The sequence below is a fragment of the Peromyscus californicus genome, unplaced genomic scaffold (genome assembly GCF_007827085.1).
Source record: "Peromyscus californicus insignis strain IS unplaced genomic scaffold, ASM782708v3 Scaffold_5__1_contigs__length_169319896, whole genome shotgun sequence".
Taxonomy (NCBI): Eukaryota; Metazoa; Chordata; class Mammalia; order Rodentia; family Cricetidae; genus Peromyscus; species Peromyscus californicus.
In genome coordinates, this window is record NW_026294573.1 from 15,610,546 (window position 1) to 15,633,256 (window position 22,711).

General features: G+C 47.7%; 1 protein-coding gene across 1 annotated transcript in view; it reads right to left on the reverse strand.

Annotated features, from left to right (window-relative positions):
- Window positions 1-1,217, reverse strand: part of Pla2g2c (phospholipase A2 group IIC) — a 29,477-nt gene extending 28,260 nt beyond the window's left edge. The window contains exon 1 of the mRNA XM_052717433.1: window positions 61-1,217. Coding sequence (XP_052573393.1) covers window positions 61-68 — 8 coding nt within the window. The 5' untranslated portion in view covers window positions 69-1,217. The remainder of the gene's footprint in view (window positions 1-60) is intronic.
- Between the last annotated feature and the right edge of the window lie 21,494 nt (window positions 1,218-22,711).

Here is a 22,711-nt window from a genome sequence, read left to right on the forward strand (position 1 = left end):
TTTTAAGACCCACACAACTACAAGTCCGTACAGGTTTGTGCTGACATCCCCTTGACCTACCTCGACATAGGTAAACTGTTTTATCCCCCAGTCTCAGTGTCTCATCCACTTCAAACATGGAAGGGCTTTGGCGCAACATCAGCACATCCCGGAGTCTGATGTCAGGCCCACCCTAGGAGAAGGAAGGTGACTTCTTTTCTGTGCTCCTGTTGAGACCACACTACGCAGCTGGCTGACTGGCATGGAGTTCCCCTTAGCCATAGCTGTCACAAGCACCGTAGAGTCTTGGTTTTCCTGTGGGGAAACACATTATTTGCCAAAGTTCTCTTGTATTGCAGGTTCAGCCAGACACCCACAGCTCGTCTGCATCCCTTTACGGCCAAATCCCCAGTTGGAGTCAGGAACACAGAGACCTTCTGGGCACCTTGTGCCCCTTAGAGCACAGTCAGCACATGGCCCTGGGTACTGATACCTGCCCCCCCCCCCCCCCAGTACACAGACGAGGCAGGGTTCAGGTGTTCTTGGAGCATCTTGGAGTTGACACCTCAGAACAGGGGCATCATGTGCGTGGACAACACCAGCGCTTAGAGACATTCCTTCTAGTGGACTGCCCCTTGGGAACAGCGATGGTTACTCTGAACAGACTGGCTCATCCTACACCTCCCACACCACACAGATCACTCTAGACTAGGATATTCCTGAACATGTGCAAGATTTCCCATCCTGCCTAGGTTAGTGGCTCCTTTGATGGGAGAGGTCAGCAGGGACCGGCACCGGTGAAGCTGGTCACCTTGTCTACTCAATGACCATGGTAGAAGGGACTGGTGGCTTGCTCCTGGACTCCCCCAGTACAGGTATTTCACTTCCCCCCAAGTGCCCAATTCTGCCTCTGATCTAGGAGCCTATAAAAATCACACCTACTCTATGGTAAGAATAAAATCCCACCCACCTGCAGCTTGGAGATTCCAAGCTTTAGAATGTTCCAGTGAGAAATGTAACATGCTTGATGGAATGAGAGGCTCCTGGACACAGGGTTTTGCTGCTGCCGTTTGGCTTAGAATTTTGGGGTGGTGGGGAAAAAGGGGAGCGTGAAGCATAGGAATATTTTAGGATCTTTTAGGAGACGTGATTAAAGCTAGATTTGAGCCATCATAATAAACTCTCTTTTTCTCTTTTTGGACAAAAGATAATGATACGAACAATAAAAGCTGATTTGTGTGAAACACTGTGGAGAGAAACACATCTTATGTTTTAGCCTAAGACTTGAGCTGCCAGACAGGAGTCTGCAGAGTGGCATGACTCTCACCGTCAGGTGTCTGCCTGGGAAATCACCTATCCTGCCGTCATAGCCAATCCCCCCCGCCCCAAACACACACACACACACACACACACACACACACACACACACGCACGCACGCACGCACGCACACACGCAAACACACACACACACATGCTCACCATGGAAGCCCCGTCACACTGCCTCAGCTTCTGACCTAGCCTGTAGCTTGTGTAGAGAGTCCCCTCCATCTCTCCTGACTTCTAACTACTCCTGTGGCATCAGGGATTCTGTGGTCTCAGTGGCCCTGCTGGTCGTCACATTCATCTTGGTGGCCCTTGGTAGGCCATCCTCACCTGGTGTGCAGTCACAGACCTTAGGCGTTTGTTTAGTCAACGGTCAACTGAGGGATCTTCCCTGGGACAGTTAAGTGGTTGGCATGAGTAACCCCCAAGAGACTGTTAACAAGAGAGCACAACCCTACCGAGGTAAGTCAGTGGTTCAGCTGTATCTGTGGCAGGCCCAGCATTGGGGAAGGGGCCATACTATGCCCCACCACGTCTTCCTCCCACCACTTCCAAACACATCATCTCCCCCCTCTCCAGGGGGACTGGGAAGGTGTCTTATCATGGACATGGACTTTGCAGAGGACAGAGCTCCATGGCAAGTGATCCCAGCATATTTTCCAGAAAAGCTCAATAGGTACATTCGTCTCGACAGCAGCAAGAACAGCAGAAGTGACTCATCACCCAGAATCCTAAAAGATTTGCATCAACAGATGCCAGGTGGCTCTGACACAGCCCTTAGCCTGACTGTTGTACCTGGGATGCAACCAACAGCCACACCAGGGTGGTCCTGTCAGAGAGACAGCCTGCGAACAGGACTGTGGGCCCTTCCCAGTGACCTGAAGGAGGGCAGACCCTAGCCTCACACAAGCAGACACAGGGAAACTAAACTTGCATGTCTTACTGCCATCTTAAGGATTTCCATGTCAAAACCACTCTGTTCCAAGAAGTTGCTCTTGACTTTTGTTTTCCTCTGTAAGCTGGGATGAAAGAGCGCTCAGTTTCTTGGTGTGCGGGGTATCATTTGGATGAGTCTTTCATGTGGTGAGCTCCATTTCTCTGTCTTCTAAGTGGACTCCCTGGACAGGCTTCTGGTTCGACATCAGCTTGGAAGTCTTTTATCAAATAGGGCTGTCTGTTCTCTCCATCCATGACCACCCATGGCAATGGTGTGGTGGCAGTTAAACCTAGAGCCCTACTTAATCACTACATGAGAAAGAGCCAAGCCACAAGCCACACCGTGGTGGGTTAGACCCATTCCGGAGATCCGGGCAATGGAAGCAGAATAGACTTCTGGTGAGTCAGTTACCAACACGCAAGTCAGTAGTGCCCATTATAAAAATTAAGTCAGATGTCTTCCTTTTCGTCCACACTAGTGACGTGCCGCTTCCTTTCCTGATTAAGGATGTCCCTCCCAGCCCACTCTGACATCCCTCTGTCTTCCTGTGTGTTCAGACATTCAGGAAGCATTTGCTCTCCTGAATAGTCAACACAGATGAACAAACCAAGGTATTTCTGGACAGTTAAATTCTTTCCTAAAGGGATGAACAGCCGTCGTGACAAACACTGGTGGGTGAAATTCAGCCAGGCTTATTCAGCCTGTGCTGACTGGAGAGGCACTCTGACTCCTGGCTGAGTAGACTGGAGCAGTTAGGGCAGACGATGGAAGATCAGTTCCTAGAGGCAGATACTAACTAGGCAAGAGGTGGGAGAGGTATAGTCTCGTCTCCTTGGAGGTGGTTAGATTCAGTATAGACGATCTCTTCATCTGTGAAGAAAAAGGAGTGTAGTTGACAGGTTGAGATTTCCTTGAGCAGGCCCAATCAATATTTTCAGTGTGAGGTTCTTGAAAACACAAACTTGAAAGCATTAAAACCCACAGCAGGGCAGTCACCCTGAGCAGCAGCGATGTTCATATGAAGGGAAGACACAAAAGTTTATGGATGAAATGTGTGGAAAGAAACAAGGCTATTAACTGCATTCCTTGAAGAGAGATGAACCCTCAAAGGTCCCTGACTCATTCAATGTTCAGTCTAAGTTAACATCAATTGCCACCTCCATCCAGGACTGTGATCCCTGACCAAGGTTGCTTCGGAAGACGCCTGTTCCAAGGAAGTACCACATAGGCTCCCTGGTTCTTCCGGTCCTCCCTTTCTTGCTTCCTCTCCTTCCATTTATCTAAATCCTGAAGCTGATGTGGAACACGTCTTCTCAAGAGGGTCTACTGACCCACTTAACGAACCTCCTAATTTTATATTTTCCATGCCTGCCTGGTAACACTGAGGGTTCCAGGGCTTTGAGTCTTGGTCCTTAGGTCATCACCTGAAAACCCCCCTTTCTGATATCTGTCCCTTGTGACAGGAGATGTGTCTGCTTTGGCTCATGAGTACCTCCAGCAGGCAGTTTGGGTCTGTTTGAGCTCTAGCCTTCTGTTAAGAATGATCTAACATGGAGGAGAAATCCATGGAAATGGCAGCAACTCCCACCTCCCAACAGAAAAGTAAGGTCTGGAAACTCCTGCTTGCACCCCACCCCTAAATCCAATCATGGGGTGATGTGATGTCCACTCTGACCAGACTCCAACATACCATGACCCTCAGACCCTGGACCTGGGCTTCGACGCTCTCTAGGGATTTCCTGCATCCAGGCCTCTGCCTCTGCTTGCTCTTTTCCTCTTGACAGAGTTCCCAGAAGGCCTCCACTGTATTCAATCTATAACACATTAACTCCACAAATATATGTTAGGTACCTACATGCCAAGCCTATAAGACCTATCAGGGAACAGAACAGGCCCTAATCTCTGTCTTTAAGGAAGTTACATTTGGTAGAGGAAGTACGCGAAAGCCATAATGCACGAAGATGCAGAATGGTAGAAGGAGAAACAGAAGGCGAGAAATGGCTACCAGTAGCCTCCAAACCAAGGACCAGGTGGGTGGCGACACAACGCAAGGGAAGTAGCCAGCTTCTGGGACTCCAGTCAATTTATCTTCCTTACTTCTGTTCTTTCTTCTCCCTGCCCCCCACCCCCACCCCCCATTTTTTTTTACAGGACATCATGTTATTTCCAGTAGCCCCGAAAGTAATAGTTTTATAATAATAATATTGCTAAAGTCAGTGCTGACCTATGGTATGCATCATCTTTATCATACATTATTTCCTCAGGAAAAAAAAGAGGTAAGGATTCATTCACAGAGTCAACTTTGGCCTACCCCTCAAATAAAACGTAAGTTGTTTTGGTGATGTGAAAATTGGGAAGCAGAGAGAAGATTGGCAGGGGAAAGAAAGCCATCCACAACCTTTCTCGTCAAAAATTGCCATTGTTAATATCTCAGTATGGATTTTTTTATCCTTAGAGATTAAGTTTATGTTGCACATTGCTTTCTTGCCAATAGACACAAATGCATATTTTTAGCGTTTATGTTCTTTGCAAAAGCTTGTGTGTTCTCGTTCCAAGTTTCTATGGGCTCATGATTATTTTAAGATTGAGTAATACCTCAATGTGTTGATGACTTGTCATCATTGAACTATCTCCTTTTGTTGTTGCTGTTTGGTTGGCTTTGGTTTTGCTATGGAACAATCTTTGTGCACTGTAGATATGTATTACTCTCACTGGTTAATAAAGAGCTGACTGGCCTATAGCTGGGCAGGAGAGATTGGGCAGAAGAACCAGACTAGGAGAGTTCTGGGAAGAAGAAGAGTGGAGTCAGAGGTGTTGAGAGCAGATGCGGAAGAAGCAACATGAAGTTCATAGATGAGGTAAATGAGCCACATGGCAAAACATAGGTAAGAAATATGGGTTAACAAGCCTGAGCTATTGGCCAAGCATTTATAATTAATATTGAGTTTCTGTGCCAGTTATTTGGGAGCTGCTAACAGGACTGAAACCTCCACCAACATGTTTTTTGAGGCAGGGTCTCTCTGAATGTCCTGGCTGTCCTGGAACTCACTCTGTAGACCAGGCTGGCCTTGAACTCAGAGATCCACCTGCCAAGTGCTGGGATCAAAGGTGTGCGTTACCACTGCCTGGTTGAGCTTTCTCCTGTTTATGCATGCTCCCAGTTTTTTTGTTTTTTTGTGACCACAGAAGTCAAAGTTAAAAGTCTTTATTTATGTAGCTTTTGTTTTTAGTGTCTTACATTATTTCTTTAGGACAAATAACCAGAAAGACAGTCAAGGGTTTTATTTTGGTTTTTCCCTGTAGCCCCATTGCCCCAAAAGGCTTTGAGCTTGCCAGCTTCCTGCCTCAGACTGGGAGAAGATAGGATTAAAGACTCCAGACTCCAGGCCCAGGGACTTTGCTTTGCTTTTTAAATGGCTACAGAGCAAAGCAAACAGGGGCTTAAGCTATTGCTTTTTATAATTTCCCATCATTTTTAAGTTGAAAATAGAAACTAAATATTTTCTTAATTTTGGATAGCATTGTTACTACTAATTATTAACAGTTTTGTGTGTCTTTTAAGACACTTCCAAAATTATTTGGGGTGTGTGGGTGTGTGTGTGTGTGTGTGTGTGTGTGTGTGTGTGTGTGTGTACCATAGTGAGCAGCATGTGGAGGTCAGAGGGCAACTTTTGGCAGTGGATTCTGTCCTTCCAGGGTTGGTCCCAGGCTTGAACCCAAGTCATTCTATGCTACAAGTCATGCTACTTATGCCGCAAACACTTCTACCTGCAAGGCCGTCTCACACAATGCACTTTTCAAAACTAAAATGGAGGGTGCAAGAGAGAGTCGGGCAGTTAAGAGCGCTGCTGCTCTGGGGGCTGGAGGGATGGCTTACTGGTCAGGAGCACTCGTTGCTATTCTAGAGGATCAGGGTTTGATTCCCAGAATACACATGACTGTCTGTAACTCCAGTTCCAGGGGATCTTTTGGCCCCTGCTAGCACCAGGCATGTATGTGGTGCCCAGACACACATACAGACAAAGCACCACAAACACAAACATAAATAAAATTTAATTAAAAAAAGAGTACTTGTTGTTCATGGAGGACCTGGGTTCAGCGCCCAGAACCTATGTGGCCACTCCTAACTGTCCATACCCAGTTCCAGGGAATTGAAAGCCTCCTCTGGCCTCTAATGGTGTTCACACACATACACACCTACATACCTGCAAGGCAAACACCCATACGCATAAAATAAAATTCAAATTTTGCTCGGTGTGTGATGCACACCTTTTATCTCAGCACTTGGGAGGCAGAGGCAAATGGATCTGAGTACAAAGCCAGCCTGGTCTACATATAGTGAGTTCCAAGACAACCAGGGCTACGTAGTGAGATTCCCTGCCAAAACAAACAAACAAACAACAACAACAACAAAAAGCTGAAATGGATTTTATAAAGAAAATAGGAACATTTGTTGAGAAAGGAATTGTTGTGTTCTTTTTATTCATATCTGTGTAATACATTATAATTTGCGAAATACATATGATACAAACTATATGAACAGTGGATCCAACTTAACCTCTCCAGCACTGGGATTGCTGGCGTGTGCCACCATGCTGGGCTTTGGGCTTTGACTCTAATGAGTCAAATGTTGTGTTTTCACTGCGCCAACGAGATGAACAAGCACACACCACACCAGGCACAGAACAGGACGATGAATCAGACTGCCTCTGTTCTCCAGGAATTCCCAATCGAGTGGGAAAACCCGTGTGAAAGAGATACTGGCACCCATGCCGAGCATCCTCCGTCTCATTTGGTGAGAGTCAGAAACCAACTAAGCACGGAGTGGCAGAAAATATTCCTGTGCATCCGTCACAGCTCCAGAAGGAGTCCAAATGCTCTCCTTCACAGAGGGCAGGACAACACCAGCAACACTCGGGCTGAGAGGCAGGCTACCAATCCATTGGCGTCCAATGCCTTTCAGTCCACGTCTTTCAAAAGCGGAGAGGAAAGGGGAGAAGCAGATTGAGGCAAAGGCCAACATGGGATCCTGGAAGTCAGCCCTTCCTAGAGAGAGTATTTGCTTTTCAATGCCACTTACACAGCAAGGGAACCACCAAGGAGATGTTCTAGGCCTTTCTAAAAATGCCAATTAAGTCTCTGAGGTAAGACGCAGGAAAGACAAAGGTCAAAGCCAGGTCAAGAACCCCTGGGCTAATCTGAACCATTTCAAGTCCGTGATATGACCTATGACTCCAACTCACCAGGTCAGATGGTAACCTGCCTCCAGACCCACCCAGGGCTTCCTCTCTCAGGTCATCTGTGGCATTCTCCTGTCAGGAGGTCACTGTTGTGGTTTGGCTGTGAAATCTCCTTCCTAGGTTCACGTGTTTGAACACTTGGTCCTCCATTGTTTGGGAAGGTCGTGGAAGATCTTTATGGGGGAAGTGGGTCACCAGGGGTGAATGTTGAGGCTTTATAGGCCACCCCTTCTGGTTCACTTTCTGCTTCCTGAATGCGGATGTGATGTGACCACCCAGCCTCCGGCTCCACCAACATTCAAGCCTTCCTTGCTCCTACCTTCCAGCCGTGATACATGGCTTCTCTCTGTAAGTTCAAATGTTTCTTTACTTACGTTTTGTCAGCACATTATATCACTTCAGTGAGAAAGTAAGGAGGCATCGGGTGGTTCAGCTTCCTCTGGTATCCTCTCCCTTTCCTGTTTCCCCCAGTTCATCAGCTTTTCCATTAAAAAAAACAAAAACAAAAAAAACCCCTACTCCTGGGGCTGGAGAGATGGATCAACAGTTAAAAATACACTCTGCTCTTGTAGAAGACCTAGGTTTGACCCCCCCAACACCCACACAGCCGATAAAAACCATCTGTAACTCCAATTCCAGAGAACCTAACACCTTCTATGGCTTCTGTGAATACTGCGCGTACACATGGTCCACTTGTATACATGCAGTCAAAACACTTATGTGCATAAAATATTCTTCTTTTTTTTTTTTGAGGAAACACCCCTGTGTGGTGCAGAAAGTATGTAGAGTTGAGACCCCAAAGTCGAATTCTCTACATGTGGGTGGGTCAACATTTCCCTTGGCCTCAGCATTTTCCTACTCAAACGGAAGCGATTGCTTCACACCAGGCTTTGTGAGGAATCACATGAAGTCATTTATATGGAGGATGTTTTGACACCTGTAAAAAAATGTACAAATGCTAATTTTTATTTTAGTAACCGTCTTACATTGCTGTCATTTTTCCTCACCTGTTCTCCACGCACTAAATGAGCCAAGAACTGGTCCAGAAATGAAGCCGGGCTCACTGGCCTCTAGGACCACCCTGCCCACTTGGGGAGGGTAGAGCAGACCAGAAGCTGCCATCTCCACCATGAGTTAGATCAACCATCTAATTTCCTTATTGATGCATGTCCAGTAGCAAACAGTGCCAGGCACATAGCAGGTGCCCAGTGGTATCTGTGGGATGAGTGAATGCATTGAAGGGTACGTGAACTCATAGATTCAAGGATGCGGGTAGGGGAGGTTTGCAGTATAACGTGGGAGCTGAGCTTTAGAGGACATGGAGCAAACCGGCCAGGGAAACAGTGGAGTCTGAGAATCAGTGACCAGCTGGCCTCTTCCCCAAGGCTGCAAGACCTTTGAATGCCAGCTTGTGACACGGCATTATTACATCTTTCTGGTGCCTTGTCCTGCCTGTGCACATGGCTGATGCCCACCTCCCCCAAAGGAAACCATCAAAAGAGCCCAGAACTTTATATGAAAAACCAGCTCAGAATCATAGGCATCAAGCTGACGGGTTATTTGGGTCAGCCAAGGCCTTCAGCCAGTGCACAGTGACGCGCTTCACAATGCTGCCATCCCCAAAGAGCTTGGCACGATCGCAGAGCTTCCTGTGGAGAGCTGGCACACACACGTAACTCAGACCATCTGCCATGATCCTCATCTGCGTGTTTCAGAACAGGCCTCTCATTACCCTAATAAAGACAACACGGCCTTTGCAGGAAGAAGCCAGGCCGGTAGGCGCTTCTCCTCCAGATATCCATATTAAATAAGAACAGAACCCCAGCACACAGGTGAGACGGTGTTAGTAATACACAAGAAGTCAATGGCCCTTGGTTGGGGCCCTTTCAAGGACCACATCTCTGAGTAAAAACACTGAGATCCGGGTTCAAGGACTAGGACTGGGGCAGAGTGTTAACCCAGCAGACACTAATGAGTGCAGGGTGGAGGTCCTGGGGGCCCTGTCCATGAATCTACCCAGTAGACACAAGTGAGTGCAGGGTGGAGGTCATGGGGGCCCTGTCCATGAATCAACCCAGCAGACACTAATGAGTGTAGGGTGGAGGTCCTGGGGGCCCTGTCCATGAATCTACCCAGCAGATACAAGTGAGTGCAGGGTGGAGGTCCTGGGGGCCCTGTCCATGAATCTACCCAGTGGACACAAGTGAGTGCAGGGTGGAGGTCATGGGGGCCCTGTCCATGAATCAACCCAGCAGACACTAATGAGTGCAGGGTGGAGGTCTTTCTGGGGTCTCTGTCCATGAATCTACTCAGCAGACAGGAGTGAGTGCATGGTGGAGGTCCTGGGGACTCTGTCCATGAATCTACCCAAGAAGAGAAATAGAGCCTTGTGGCTGGGATGAAGACAGAGTCTGTCAACCTTGTGGTACCCTTTCTATCCTATGATGCCATAACCCACCAGGGGCTGAGTCTTCATGGCCTGGAACTGGAGATTTTGCTAAAGGTAGGTGCCTCTGCGAAGCTGTGAGCATGAATGGGTTTCACTGTGCAAAGCCCAGCTCTGACCTTCCATCATCGTGGTAGAGTCCTGCGACATGGCCCGCTACTCAGTCTGTCTAGATCTAGGGATCTGTACTGGGATGCCAGCAAGGCTTGCAGCCAGCCTAATCAAGCTTCAGGAGAACTGCTGGCATTTGGAGAACATGTCTCCCCTCATTGGATGCTTTGCCTACACTCGAAATGATGGCTTGTCAGGATGGGGAGGAAGGGTGCAAGTCGAGTGACATTTTCTCTGCCTGGAGGAGAGCGCAGATTTAGGAAACGTTTAGCTGAAAATTCATACCAAGTGATCTGATTCTTGTGGTGGCTTCCCCCCACCCCCCACCTTCCACCCCCACCCTCCACCCTCCACCCCCAAACCCCACCCCCCACCCTCCAGCCCCCAAACCTCCACCCCCAACCCCCACCGTCCACCCTCCATCCCCATCCCAACCCCACCCCACCGTCCACCCTCCACCCCCCAATCCTAACCCCACCCCGTCCCCACCTCTTTACTGCTTCTGACTAGTACTTCCATCACTATCCCACTAACCTTGACTTGGGTTTCTTTTCTTTTAAAATAATTTACTTTTATTTTATTTGCATTGGTGTTTTGCCTGCATGTATGCCTGTGTGAGGCTGTCAGATCTTGGAGATACAATTGTGAGTTGCCATGTAGGTGCTGGGAATTGACCCTGTGGTCCTCTGAAAGAGCAGTCAGTGCTCTTAACCACTGAGCCATCTCTCCAGCCCCCGACTTACATTACTATTTGATTATCACCTTAAGAGATCCTATTTACACATGTCGACTCCAGGGACTCAAGCACACCCCAAACGCATTGTGTCTTTTTCTTATCGTTGTGTGTATGTACATGCGTGTGTGTATGGATACAGGTGTACATACATGCTGCTGTGTACATGGAGGTTGGAGGACAGCCTTGGCTGTCAGTCCTTGACTTCCACCTTGTTTGACACAAGTTCTCTTGTTGTTCACCACTGTGTACATCCTGGTAGTTGACCTGAGATCTTCCAGGGATGCTGTCTTCATCTTCCATTTTGCCGTGGAATGCCAGGATTACACACATGGGCATGACCGCATCCAGCTTTCCATGGGCTCTGGGGATTCAAACTCAGGTCCTCAAACTTGTGCCGCAGGTGTTTTACCCTCTGAGCCAACTCCCCAGCCCAACACTGGTTTTTGATACCTGGGAAAAGGTAACCTAAAAGACGCACTTCTGAAGAGCAGGTAAGAGCCCCCGGTTCCTGGAAGTGCCTTCTTTCGAGTTAGTGCTGTAGACTTGACCTGAACCCCAGGATGATAGCCTGAGCCACAGTCATTCGCCAACCTTGTTCTTTGTGTGGTATGAAGGTGGGATGTGCAACCCTCTGGGTCCAGACCCCCAAGGCTCCGTCCCAGGTTCCCTGTCTAAAGCCTGAGCCTTCTGAGACAAGTTACTTCACCCTTTTGTCTTTCAGTGTTTAAAATGAGGGTGCTACCTCCTCCCAGGGCTGTGGGAGCTAAGTGGATAAATACATGGAGCTACAGAAAGTCAGGGATACCTACTGAGCATCATGGTCACCTGACTTCTGAACAATTCTGCAAGGGAGGCTTTTAGTCCCATTTTTAAAAAATAAATGTGTGCTTGAGATGTGATGAAAGGCAATCTTTGCATAGGAGGGCACTCCTGGGCCGGGTGAGCCACCAAGGAAGGAACAGCATAGCCCTGTCTGCTTTTGGTACCCTTCTTGGTCCCTCCTTCCTTCCTCTAGAGCGCCACCTGGTGTTCTCCCTGGATGCGCTAGGTCACCACTCACCGGCCCATCTACACACCGGGATTAAACGGTGTCAAACAGCTGGACACGGTGACGGTGACGCAAAGGCTCCACCTCTGCAAACAGCCACTGACCCTGAGACAGGAAGTACAGCCTTCGAACCCCTCACCGTGTAGCGTCTGTGGCTCAAGCTTTGGACAGACATTGGAAGGAGGAGAGAGGAGGCTTAAGACTACTGCCCTGACCCTGCATTGTAACAAGATACTCACAGACCTAGTGGCCAGGTTTGGGAATGGCTCAGAACCTGGGGTAGATCCCTCGCTGGATTGGTGAAGGGCCAGGATGAATAAAACTGATGAGTTTGAACATCTAACAGGAATTCTGTAAAGAGAATCTTATTTAATTTTCAGGGCAGTCCCTGGAGGCAATCATCTCATTTCCCTTTTACAGATGAGGAAATAGAGATTCAGAGGGGGGGAGCGGCTTAGCCAAGGTCACATGGCCAGCAGCAGAGAGCTGGGGTATACACCCAATGCCTAGTGCCGAGTCCTGATCAGTGGCCCAGTATTCCTGAGGTGACAAAGGGCAAGAGAGCCAGCAGTATCAGCCACCAGTCTGTGGGAGGAAGATCCTGCAGGTGGCTCAGAAATCCCTGGCTCCCACCTCGAGCTGGGACCCCTGCTAAAGAGATCATTGGACACTTCAATTCTAAGTCCTAATGTGTATCCATTTGGTTATTACAGAAATAATGAGACAATTTAATGGTGTTTACCACCTCCTAATCATCAATTATGCAATTTTCATGTCAAGGACGATTTCTGGTGTGAGTGTTCACACCGAGTCTTGGAGGATGGGCCGGAACAGACAGTGTAGGACAAATCTCAAGACGTGTTTTCTGCCACCGAGTTAGCCAAGCTATGGGTCTCAGTGGCACCTGACTTAGGTGGCCCTGGGAGTAGGGTCTAGCTCCAGACTGACAGAGGCATGGCAACTTTCACCAGCCACTATCAGGAGTCTGTGAAGATGGAGGCAGAGACAAAAGCTTAAAGGCGAGAGGCTCTGGGTCCCCTCAGGGCTGGGCGTGTTGCGGCTATAGAGACCACATATGATGAGGAAAAGAGACCCTCTGGCCCACTTCTCACTCACCAGACTAGGTTTTATTTCTCATGCCATAGGCAAAATAGAAAAAAATTAATAAAAAGAAACTCAACTCCAGCCCTTCATTTTCACCAGCAAGTGTGACCTTTAGAAATGTGGTAACCTGGGTGCAGTGGGGCACCCCTTTAATCCCAGCACTTGAAAGGCACAGGCAGGCGGATCTCTGTGAGTTCAAGGCCAGTCTGATATAGATAGTGAGTTCCAGGATAGCCAGAGCTACATAGTGAAACCCTGTCTCAAAACAAACAAACCAACCAAGCTGTGAAGGATAGGCTTACACATGGAGATACACTCAGCTAGCACTCTGTGCTTGGTCTGTATTAGGTCCCAGACTAGGTTCTGGGGACCTCTCCAGGAGAGGGAGAGCTTGTTTGAGTGTGTGAAGGGTGCTCTAACAGGTTTCAACACAATAGGCTGTCATCAGCTGACTCCTGCCAATGAAGGCTGAGAAGGGACCTTCAAGGGAGGGAGGAGCATGAGATGAGCTTGAGGCAGGAGAGGTCTGGCCTGCCCCTCCAGGGACCAATGAGTTCAGAGTAGCAGGAGCACGTCCTTCCTGTAGAGGTAGGTGTGATGGCATAGGACCCTGAACGCCACACTAAGGTATGTGAACTTAACCCTGTAGGAGAGGGGAACCAGCATGGGTTTTGAAGACCGATGCATCACAGTCCAAATCAGAAGCTGGTCTGAGAAAGGCATCTCCCAGAGCTCTGTGGAGGGTCAATGAGGGTGAGACAGTCTTGGCAGGAAGACAGATTTGGAGGGCTATTGCATAACCTTTCCTGGGGGTGTGTAAAGACACATATGTTTACCCAAGATAGAAAAGACACCAACAACCAAAGAAGGATTTGCTGTGGGATGTTCTGTATGGCAAATGTGTTGCTCTGATTGGTCAATAAATAAAACACTGATTGGCCAGTGGCTAGGCAGGAAGTATAGGCGGGACTAACAGAGAGGAGAAAAGAAAGAACAGGAAGGCAGAAGGTCACTGCCAGCTGCCACCAGGACAAGCAGCATGTGAAGATGCTGGTAAGCCACGAGCCACATGGCAAGGTATAGATTTATGGAAATGGATTAATTTAAACTATAAGAACAGTTAGCAAGAAGCCTGCCACGGCCATACAGTTTGTAAGCAATATAAGTCTCTGTGTTTACTTGGTTGGGTCTGAGCGGCTGTGGGACTGGCGGGTGACAAAGATTTGTCCTGACTGTGGGCCAGGGAGGAAAACTCTAGCTACAAATGGCACCCAACGAGTTGGCAAGAGTTTCCACCTAAAACCTGAGAAAAGATTCTAAAACGGAGCTAAAAACAGCTTCCTAATTGTCTCTCTCAAATGAGCGGCAGCTGACAGTTTGAGCTACTGGTGGGTTCTTAGCGTGCACGCTCGACCTGCAGTATGGTGGGAATGAGGCCTCTGCAAGTGGCACATTAAGCTGCGTGGTGAATTTAGCCTTTGCTAGTACAAAACAAAAAAAGAAGTTTCTGGGCTACACTCTGCTTGGATAAAAGCATAGACCCACAATAGCTCCCAGAGCTGGCAGTAAACATACCACCGCCATGTTGGGAAGCTGAGGTGGCCAGAGCCAGCAGCCATAGTGCCATTTCAGTCTTACAAATGCTGCAGTTTAAAGCAATAGATTCACAATAAGACAGATTCAGATGTAATAGTTTACAATGTGTGTAAAATATACGTAGGCTTGAAAGAGACAAAAAAGGTGACATATACAGTTATATAAACAAATACATAGTTTTAAAAAATAAAGTCTTTAAAGAGACAGTAAAATTAATATAAAAATAAGCCACGTGAAGATGAATATTACACAGAGAATCTGGATTGTGTTGTCTTTGGGATTTTTAACTGCAGAAAAACATTTGATCGTAAAAGATGTTGAGTTAAACCAATATGTATATTTTAAAGATACCTTGACTTCAAAATTTGGATGTAAGGATGTGTTGCTTTGGAAAGGAGACTCTGCTTTTGTTCCCACAGAAAGCCAGAGGCTATGGATTTGTTCCAGATTAAGATACATCAGGTTTGACCAGCCAAGACCCCCTGAAAGGTCTCCGATGACACCATGGCCCAGATGATCCAACATCCAGAATGGTTTGAAGGGAACTGGCTCAGACAATACAGCCTCATGGACTATTCCATAATCCTAAAATTTTTTTTGTGTCCCCATAAGATACAGCGCCCCACTCCAGCAGGAAGTAGTAAGAGAAGCTACGCCCAAATTCCCAAATTATATGTAATTTTACTTTGTTAAGGTTAAAACCTTCCTTTTTGAAAAAAAAAAAGGGGGGGGGGAAGTGCTGTGGCAAATGTGTTGCTCTGATTGGTCAATAAATAAAACACTGATTGGCCAGTGGCTAGGCAGGAAGTATAGGTGGGACTAACAGAGAGGAGAAAAGAAAGAACAGGAAGGCAGAAGAAGGTCACTGCTAGCCGCCACCAGGACAAGCAGCATGTGAAGATGCCGGTAAGCCACGAGCCACGTGGCAAGGCATAGATTTATGGAAATGAATTAATTTAAGCTATAAGAATCGTTAGCAAGAAGCCTGCCATGGCCATACAGTTTGTAAGCAATATAAGTCTCTGTGTTTACTTGGCTCTGAGCGGCTGTGGGACTGGCAGGTGACAGAGATTTGTCCTGACTGTGGGCCTGGCAGGAAAACTCTAGCTGCAAGGATTCTGTCCCAATCCAGCTTGATGAACCACAGAGGTTACTGGAATTACTTTCAGGAGCATGAGCGATGCGAAGCCGCTAAAGCACTAGGAATCCCTTTGGGAAGCTTACACTCAGCTGCATCACTTCAGAAGCCCACCCAGAGCATGGATGACTCAGGAGAGGCTGCATCACTGAGGGAATGTGTCAAGTATCATCACGTCCAGGAGGGGATATCAGCACCTACCAGCTTCCATGAGAGAGCATCACCAGGCTCCAGTCTCATGAAGCTCTTGTGCAGGTGACCACAGCTTCCCTGACTTAAGATGGGAATGGCCATATCCAGCCTGGAGGAAATAACAATGCAAACGCTGATGATAAAGCCGCTGTGCTACCAATATAGCCTGGTCAGAGTCTGTAGGCAATCCTAAAATTCTTAGGACAGCCCGAGTTTCTGTATTCTCCACCCTGGTGACTTAGCACAGCCCAGATCACCAGTGAATATGGGAAGGTATGGTGCATCTTTCAGGGACGGGATTCTCAATCTTTGACCCGTAGGCCACCCTCACGCAGCTTGGGGTTCCTCCAACATCGTCATTCAAGTTAGGTTGGCCAGTGAAGTGGAAGCTCTAGCGTAAATGAGGCCTTCTACAGTGGCCAAGGGCAGCAGCCCTCCCTGGCCCTTGCGTCTACGTCCCTACTTACAAATGAGAGGCGTCACTCCCAGCAGTGGTGCTGTATAGCACACAGGACAATGAGTCCCCTAAACCCACCTGTGAGCTCCTAATGCTAGAAGAATAAGAAAAACACATCAGGACAGAGGTCCTTGCAGGGAATGGAAAAGGCAGCTGAGAATTACTGGGGCCTTGGCATCACTAGCCAGCTGCTCTCCACTCCCAGAGTACACTGTGTACAAAACCCTTTCCCGTTACTTCTCCCATCCCACCGAAGCGCATGAAAAAGCCAGATAGTTGTTTTTTTTTTTTTTTAAGTTCCTCATTAATCGATGAGGTGGCCTTTCTTGGAGGGTTTTCATTTCTACCTAGCCTTGGAAATGGCTCTCATATTTAATGAGGTGGTCTGTGGCTTTTACAGCGTGCTCATTAGTCACACTTCTCAATCCCTGGTTTTAAAAAGCCGTTAGACTCCCACGGGCACACAATGAATCCCTTCACCCCTAGCATTTACCCTTCCGTAATGAGGCTCAGAGAATGCCTTGGAAGCTGTTGCTTGACGAACATAGAACAGTGTTTCGGAGGGGGGAGTGTTGAGGGGTGCTACAGCTTGTTCAAACAGTAAAAATGTGAGTCAGAGCTGGGTTCTCTGCTATTCATTTAGGAAGGCTCAGCATCTGTAAAGTCAGTCTAGACCAGAAGAACCCTAAAAGTCACACCTGCAAATGTCCTCATGGACTGTTTTAAGAAACACTGATTAGCCAGGAGTGGGTGTTTCTTGTGGATGGAGGTCCGTCTTGCTAAGTTGAAGATGACAGATCTTTGTTGCTTTACAAAAAGTCCAGCAAAAAGTGTCACGGCTCTTAGGGCCATGTGCTTGGGATAACACTCTGGAGGCTTAGCCAACATGCCAGTAAAATCCAGTGGCCAAAGTGTGCCAACAACGAAAACCATCTTTGGTCTGGGCACCCAAGTGGGGGCCAATGAGCAGAGGCCCTGGGAAGGCTTTCCTGGGGAGTCATGGGTGGTTAGATAAGAACTACATAGAAAAATTCACATCATGGTCCTGTGCTCCAGCCTCTGGGGGAAGGTAGTAGACCAGAAGGACAATGCATCTGCCTGGTAGGGCACTGGGACTCCTGGGAGTTACTATCGTGCTCCAGAATGAGGCTAAATTAGACACTAGAAACATGCTTTCATAAGGATACTGCCCTGTCTGACCAAGGCTCTGAGAGAAAGCAGTGCAGATCCACCATGGCATAGGGGAGGACCTCCAACCCCGATGCCGGAAATCCTCACTTCATTCTTCACTGGTGTGTACAAACTCAAAGATTACAAACTCTTAGCCTCAACTTTCCTGTGCTCAAAGCAAAGATCAGCACCTGCCTGCCCACCTGCAAGAAGTGTTCCAAGAAGCACCGAGAGAGAATACATGAGGAATCACTTAAGAGCCTGCCCTGTGCCAAATGGAGTCTAAACGTCACCATGACTCTAGCTGACCTGCGTCCTCAACATGAGCATTAAGAGGCTTATGGGATGCATTTCAAAACCACCCAGATCTGAACTTGAAGGTCTCCTGATTCTTCTGGACTAACACCCTGCCAGAATAGTCCCGAAAGCCTAAAAGTGTATCTTAATTTCATGGTCGCAGATACCTGTCTAAAATAGGTAAAAATCTTCACATGTCTTATAGATGCTGACAGATGTGCTGTTAAAAACCAACCAAACAGGCTAGAGAGAGGGCTTGGCATTTGAAAGAGTTAGCTGTTCTTCCAGAGGACTCCAGTTCAGTTCCCAGCACCTATATCGGGCAGCTTACAGCCACCTGCAACTCCAGCTGCAGGGCATTTGGCGCCATCATCTGGCCTCTGCAGGTACTGCACCACATGCACCCCTGGCCCCATAATTAACAAGAAAAACAACATCTTTTAAAAATAAGAGAACCCAGTCAAACTTTTTTTAAAGGATGTTGTATACTTGTGCCAAAAATTATCAAAACGTCCTCAAAATGTGAGAGTGCAATACCAACACACTCCTCAGACTCCAGCTCAAGCCCCTGCAGCGGGAACTGGCCTTCTCTCATGGCCATCAACCAGAAGGTCAGAGTTAGAAGGGCCCTGGGCTATTTTCTTTTGGAACAACAGAAGAGGCCAAGACCAGATGCCTCAGAAAACGGAGGGGTGGGGTGGTGGGGGAGTGGGGGTGGTGGGGGGTGGGGGGTGGCAGAGTGACCTGGTGGTGGTCAAGAGCCCAAATATAGAAAGAAAACCTTTCCCCAGATTTTGCTTCCAGAAGGGAGTCACATTTTGCACTTGTAAAACTATTTCCTGGCTGAGAACTGACCTCCATTGCCGTCCCTGCCCACACTGGTAATTGTCTACCGCGGGGCGCCTGCTCTCTTTGCCCAGCATCCTTTTTCTGGTGTTTCAGCCTGTTAATTGGTTTCCAGTGGTTCTGTTGCACCAACTGTACCGAAAGCCCTCCCTGGGACCTGCCACTGCTTCCCTGAGCACGCTCAAGAGAACAGATGACCCTCAAGGACCTCACAGCGACCCCAAGGAGGTATTGCCTTCACAAAACCACCCTGAAGAAAAAGAGCCGTTTGTTCTGAAAGAACAGTTGCGAACACCGGGAAACGGAGCAGGGTGGTCAACGAAGGGAATTAGAGGGGAGGCAGGCGCGCTGCTTGGTGGAGAATCTCTTCCTTCTCCCTCAAGACCCAAGAGCAATCAAAGCAGGATTGAATGTTGAGGGCAGAAAGGGAAGCCGGCTTTGAGTTTTCACTCAAGGCGAGGCAGGGGTTCTCTGCTTGGGGCCAAGAAGCCAGAGTCTAGAGTGTAAGCACTTGGCAGCTGAGAGTCCTTCCCTGTGACCAAGTCCGTTTTTGTTTTTCTTTTTTTCATTCTCCAGATGGGCAGACTGGATCAGAGAGGTAGCAGTAACTGGATGGTTAGTAGAAGGATCTAACAGGCTCCTCAGACTTCTGAGCCCCCTGCCCATGGCGGCTCTACTCATTGCTTAGGGGCCATCGATGGCTTCCTCCAGAGTGGGCAAGATCTCCATAAATAACTCATCAAGAAATGATGCCCTATTTAAACTCCCCTTTCCCCTTATGTGGAGTTGGGGTATAGTGGGATGGTTTTAGGGTTCTGACTTGTGAGTTTTCTGTAGGGTTCTCTTTGTGTGCTCACCAAACAGGGTTTTCCAGGGTAGGAAAGGATACTGTATAATGCTGGGGGGAGGGGAGCACATTCATAATAATGTGGATTATGGCAACACAGGGATATGGGGCTTGCAGGAGAGCGTAGGAAACAGGATTGTAACACATTTGGTGCGGGAAGGAGAAAGGCCATTACAAGGCTAAGAGTTCCAAGATGAAGGCCAGGAGACGGCAGGAGGGCCTCTGGTGGAGGTGGCAGGTGAGGAGCAGCTCAACTCAACACACTGAATAATGAGCCCAAGGCCTTGCTGGAACCAGGAGCAGAGGGAGGCACGCAGTTCTTCCGATGCGCAGTCACAAGGATCTGGGAACATGTTGGCTTTTATGACTCGCCACTGGAGATGGCCGTGACACATTTGGTATCCAGTTTCTGGTTGGACGCACATCCCAATTATAACAGCGGTCCCACGGGGAGGTATGATCTGCAGGGTGAATAGGCTCTCTTTGTAATTGCTTTGCCAGGACATGTTCGTTGGGTAGGAAGATGGCACAGGGGTAGGTGTAGAAGTAGGTGGGACAGAGCCCAGCTGGGGAAGGCTTTCATTTGGGGGTCACCTGGCAGCAGGTTCAGCTATCTGGAGAACTTAGAGAATGTTCTACTCAGGGCAAGCCAGGCTGTAAGGTGCTACACGGTGACTCAGCCAGGGCTCTTGGCATTAACAGTTTTGTCTCGTCTTGGCCAGTTCAGGACATTCCAGGCAGCAAAGGTCTCAGAGTCAGATTCTTTGAGATAGAAAAAAAAAATCAAAGAGCATGAAAAGTTCCCCAAACTCAAATTAGCTTGGAACAAGGAAGGAAGGAAGGAAGGAGGGAGGGAGGAAGGAAGGGAGGGAGGAAGGGAGGATGGGAGTTCTTGGAATTCAAGAAACCCATTTCTAGCGGGGCGGTGGTGGCGCACACCTTTAATCCCAACACTTGGAGGGCAGAGGGAGGCGGATCTCAGTGAGTTTGAGGCCAGCCTGGTCTACAAAGCGAGTTCCAGGACAGCCAAGACTGTTATACAGAGAAACCCTGTCTAAACAAACAAACAAACAAAAAAAAAAACCACCCCATTTCTGTCTCTAGCTGTTCCTGGGAATCAAATCATTTCAACAATGATTCCCCGCTGATTAAAAACAAACAATAACAACAAACCCCCCACAAACATCAGACCATGGAGAGGCTTTCCTCCTGTCCACTAGATGGCACTGTGTCTCTAACTGCAGCAGGCCCGGCCCAGAGCAGTGCAGAAGCAGGCGGCAGCAGGCTGCTGCTCTCCCAGGACCGGGTCAAGGTGGTACCACTAGGCTCTGCAGGCAGAATCAGGACAGAACAGGAAATGGTCAAGAACTTGAATCTCACAAAGCTATTTGGTTTTTAAAGGGTGTGTATTAGTTAAGGCCCTGAGCCAAAGCCCACAACCTTACCAGCATGTGGACACAGGGTCACCAGAAGCAGAGCACAGAGAATTCTGGTCCAGACTGGGCTGGCTCTTCACTCCCCATAACTTTACTTCCCAAGAGACCAGCAGAGTCTCTGCTACATGTCCTCAACGGGCTGGCAGGCAGTCCAGGTCACCTGTGACCGTCTCTTTTCTTCATCTCTGCCCAAGCCCACGTCATGACAAAACTGGAATTGCCTTCCTCTTAGCTATAACCTCAATGTGTGCGTGTGCGTGTGCGTGTGTGTGTATGCGGGTCTGTGCATGTGTGTGCAGATGCATGTGGAAATGTCCATCTTGTTTTGTGAGAAGAGTCTGTCACTGGCCTGGAACTCCCTCAGTAGGCTGCTCTGGTTGTCCAACAAGCCTCAGGGGTTCACCTCCGCCTCCCCAGCACTTCGATTAAAAACACAGGCTACTTTGCTGGCATTTAAATTCGGGTTCTAGGGATAGATCTCAAGTCCTCACACTTGCTGGCCAAGCACCTCTGCCAACCTGAGCCATCTCCCTAGACCCTCAGCACAATGCAATGTTTAAAAGAGAAGGTCCGCAGTGGGCACCAAGAAATGTTCTAGAATCACCGTGTTTCAACATATAGTTGTCGGTAAGTCCTTTGAATAACCGAAACAATTGTTTTAAAATACTGACAGTGGTGTCCGGGGGAAGGGGTATTATATAATAAATATAACTACAGTTATGTTAGGCTTTTGTGTATAGATGGGAAAACACTCAAGTGTGAAAACCAAGCAGAGCTTGGGTTGCGGCGCTTGTGTGATAAAGGGTGAGCTTGTTTTCTAGAATTCGCAGTTGTTTTGTTCTGATGTTTGAAAAATATCGGTAGCAAATTCTTAGTGACTGAAAGATGCTGGTTTCTGAACAGCTTTCCGTATTTCCCTAAAAATGTTTTTCTCCTACAGAATCCTTTTCCAAAGGCCAAATTCCGTGAAATGTGTGGATGGTTGAACTATTTTAAAAATTCCTCTCTGAACCTCACAATTGATGCTTTTCCAATTGATTTTTAAAATTGGAGTGCTTTTGGCTATTGCCTTGGTTTTAATTGTCAACTTGACACAATCAAGAGTCATCTGGCAAGGGAGTCTCTGTGGAGGATCCTCTAGGGTCAGTTGGTCTATGAGGAATTACCTTGACTGTGTTCACTGAGATGAGAGGAGCTGCCCACCGTGGGGGTCATCATCCCCTAGGCAGAGGATTCTGAACTGTGTACGAGCAGAGAAAGCATTCTGAACACCAGTATGTGTGCATTAGTCCATTGCTCTCTGCTCTTGACCGTGACTGTGATGTGACCAGCTGTTTCAAGTTCCTGTTGCCTAACCTTCCCCACAGTGAGGAACCGTAACCTGGAATTGAGTCAAATAAACCCTTTTCTCTTTAACTTGCTTTTATTAGGGCATTTAATCATAGCAACAGGAAAATAAACCTCAAAGCTGTTGCAGAGTGATTATTTGTTCTTCACTATTTAAATTAGAGAATTAAAATGAAAAAAATTCATAAAAATTAATTTATAATCTTACTACTATAAAATAACTACTTTGTGTATTTCCATCTCAATGCTTGCCTTAGATAAATATTTTTACATAACTATAATGGTAAAGTGCTTGTTATCTTTCAGAGTACTTTGTTGTGGTTGTGGTGGTTAAAGATCTGCTAAAATTGTATCAAAGGCCCCTTAGAATTTACTTCATTAAGAGCTATGGTATCTGGGCAGTGGTGGTCCACACCTTTAACTCAGCACTCAGGAGGCAGAGGCAGGTGGATCTCTGTGAG